The 3,312-nt window shown below is 33.7% G+C and overlaps 1 protein-coding gene across 1 annotated transcript; it reads left to right on the forward strand.

The window, feature by feature from the left end:
• Positions 1,001–2,793, forward strand: LOC109354141 (putative phytosulfokines 6). Its single transcript, XM_019596490.1, has 3 exons — positions 1,001–1,161; positions 1,440–1,516; positions 2,488–2,793. Exons 1-3 carry the CDS (start codon positions 1,068–1,070, stop codon positions 2,593–2,595), a joined length of 279 nt encoding a protein of 92 aa, XP_019452035.1. The 5' UTR covers positions 1,001–1,067; the 3' UTR covers positions 2,596–2,793.

The following is a 3,312-nucleotide window of genomic DNA, read 5'->3' on the forward strand; positions in this document are numbered from 1 at the left end:
TGTGCTGGAAAGTTCTTGGCTTTTCTACTTTTTGATGAAGTCAAAAGGGGAAGAAAAGTTGGGAGAGTGTATTTTCTGTTTAAAATATTTCAGGCACATAACTCCAAATAAAAGGGGGAGCATACAAGATAGGGGGAACATACTCAAGACAAGTCAAGAATATCACAAAGTATGTTGCTCTCAGAAAATTACACTGTCAAGAAGATATTGGTTTCTCATCATCAAAAAGGGGGACATTGTGAAGAAGATCTTGCTCTTGACCTTGACACGATTTTGATGAAGACACCAACATCACCAAAAAGAAGAAAAAGAAGAATACTTATAAAGACAATGAAGATTCAAGCTTCAAGATATTCAAGACTTTAATCTAAGTCTAAATAGGTACTTCTATCATATACTCTTAATTATACAATAGTAGTAATGCTCAAACTATTTTTTAAGAAAATTAAAACACTTTAAAATACTTAAAACAATTTTCAAAAATAGTGTATAACGAGTTACTTCATCTACATAACATGTTAGAAGTGTGAGAAAAGAGTTATCCAACTTAAAACTGATCAGAATAATCCATTACTGTCTTTGAGTAACAAATCTTTTGTGCTGCAAAAGTACTGGACGTTGCCTTCGGTGGACAAGAAGGTGAATCAGTATAAAATCTTTGTGTACTCTCTTCTCCCTTATCTCTTTAATTTTACTTATTTATTTTCTGCATATATTTTCCGCTGCACTTTAACTCTCGATTTTATAGAAAAATTGCTCATTTTTTTAAGTCAACTAATTCACTTCCTCTCTTAATTGCAATCTCAGTCTTACACAATAATTTAATAACACTAAGTAAATTTGTTTGTGCAACATACACACTTACTAATTATTGATTCTCAAATACGTAGGGGCCACACAAGGTGGTCTAAGTTTGGGGTCTCCACGTGCCTCAAACCATATTAAGCAGCTTTACGCAAAAGCTATTTTGGTTCTTTCATTTTATTTATTCCTTTCTTCCACCTTCTAGGTAAATTTTTTTGCTTTGGCTCCCACATCTGGCTACCTCTCTTTCCCTAAACAAAGTGATGAAGCAAAAAATTGTCTTTCTTTTCTTTGTTCTGCTTCTTTCATCTTTCTTAGCTTCAGCTCGTGATCTACCACCAAAATGTCCAAAACAGGGTAGGTACACTACATGTTATTATAATTTTTTTTATTGGACAAATTGTTAGGATATTAATATTTGTTATGAGTGAACTCATTCTCCCTTGACAATCAAACCAATTTATAACTCTTTTTTATTGCTATAAGTGAGACTCGAATTCACAGCTTTTTGCACTTCATTTCTTAAACCCCTCCACTTTAACCATCATGTTATTGTAATTGTTATATGTGTATTGTTTTGAATTTGTTGTTTTGTTTACTCTCCTTTCTCAGCCAGCTGTTTTTCTGATATACAGGTGAAAGTGAAGTGAAGGTCAATTCTAGCAATATGGCTCAGTCATACGCAACAGAGTTAAATGATGTTACGGACGAAGTAAGAATTTAAATATTGTTTTCCGTGTTTGCACGTAGTCACAAGGTTTTAAATTACACTTGCTTTCCTATGGTTTTAAATTATTGGCCCGTAACGAGGTATTCTTTGGCATGACAACGCAATATGCTATATGTTACTTTGCAAATACATGGTATATGGGGTTATACTTAGTCGATATGCTATTTACGTTTGAGTTTTGAGGTATGTTTTAGTTGGTACATCATATTTTTCTTATTTATTTTCTTGATCCATTAGTTAAACAGAGTAAATTAAGACTCAAATCCATAATTAAAAGATTAAAACTAAGTTACTAAATCAGCCTAATTAGCATAAAAAACCACATGTCAACGATTTTAAATCAATAACAAGTAGTAAAAATTTAGTCACTAAATAAAGCCATTTGGTAGAGAAGCCCATATGTCAACCAGAGCACAAGATACTTCTTTTTTGTTGAACTGTGCGTGAGAATGCTTTGTTTTGGGTAGTTTTTCTTGTTCATCTAGCACACTTTTTACTTTCTATGGGTCCATTTGTGAGTTGGTTATTGAAGAGAAATTGAGAGAAAGAATCAAAGGGAAGACTTTGTAGCTATGAAATACATTTGTGAAGTTGTGAGATTCAAGTCCTTCATTTCCATTACTTCCCTCTAAAAAACAATTCGCAAACGCACCTCAGTCATTCCTTATGCAAAGTGCTGCCAGATATTCAAGCGTCATTGCCATCATTGTTCTTTATCATTTTGCCATGGAATCATGTTGTTTCTCCAAAGACTACGATTGTGTCCCAAAATATCAATGAACCGTGAACTTGTTATTGCAAATTGGTTAGCTGTTTGGAGGTGATACGATTACTCTAATTTAAAATCATGAATGCTCCATTTCATGTAAAAGACCAACGTCAAATTATTTACTCTGAATTGCTTCTTTAGTTTATTTTTTGCACTCCTCTTAATTATATGCAATTGCGTACAGCTAATAGGATCAAAGAAGTGTAACGAGAAGGATGAAGAATGCTCAACTAGAAGGATAATTTCAGAGGCCCACTTGGATTATATCTACACCGAACATCACAATCCTTGAATCAATTGAATTTGCTTCTTAGTTCAAGTTAGAGTATTAAAGCATGAGTCTACAAAATAAGTCTGAGTCTCTGAGATATAAAATAAGCTGTGTTCGTTGTTCTGTGTTTCCAATGTTCATTTGTGACTGTTGTTAAATATGAAGACGGCAATTATAAATTACTACATAATTGTTGGAATTTCTGACAATTTATGGGTCACAAATATAATTCTATAATTGTGTTATGGCCATTATGTAATTAGCCAAAATATTAAATGATCTTCCGTAATTAATTTGGTGGCTAAGGGTATATATGTCACGAAATAATTATAAGTGTAGATACATTCGGACACTTTCTGATTTGATGAAGAGACTGAATCAGAATTATTGCAACTAAAGTAGTAACCACTACGGGGTTACTTTTATGGGTTATGATCCCCATTTGTAGAGCAACAGGTTTTTAGGTGTAAAGTTGAGGAGAATAAGGTAGGATGAGGATAGTGTTATCCAATAAGGATATAACACTATCAACTCATCCATTTGGGCATATAAGGCATAAGGCAACCATAAGGCTCCCACTCCTAACACAACACACACTCAAGCTTTTAGTTCTCTCATTCCCCTCTAGAGAGAAACTAAGGAAAACCATTCGGCGCTCTATCATCTCGAAGATCATCGCACCCTCATACCTTCAAGATTCCGGAAATGGCTCAACAATGTATGTTCTTCATCTTCACC

Source organism: Lupinus angustifolius, chromosome LG08 (genome assembly GCF_001865875.1).
Source record: "Lupinus angustifolius cultivar Tanjil chromosome LG08, LupAngTanjil_v1.0, whole genome shotgun sequence".
NCBI lineage: Eukaryota > Viridiplantae > Streptophyta > Magnoliopsida > Fabales > Fabaceae > Lupinus > Lupinus angustifolius.

Coding starts and splice junctions, on each gene's coding strand:
- LOC109354141 (XM_019596490.1), top strand. CDS start 1,068: ATGAAGCAAAAAATTGTCTTTCTTTTCTTTGTTCTGCTTCTTTCATCT. Junction 1,162..1,439: donor ACCAAAATGTCCAAAACAGG/GTAGGTACACTA, acceptor TCTGATATACAG/GTGAAAGTGAAGTGAAGGTC. Junction 1,517..2,487: donor TAAATGATGTTACGGACGAA/GTAAGAATTTAA, acceptor AATTGCGTACAG/CTAATAGGATCAAAGAAGTG.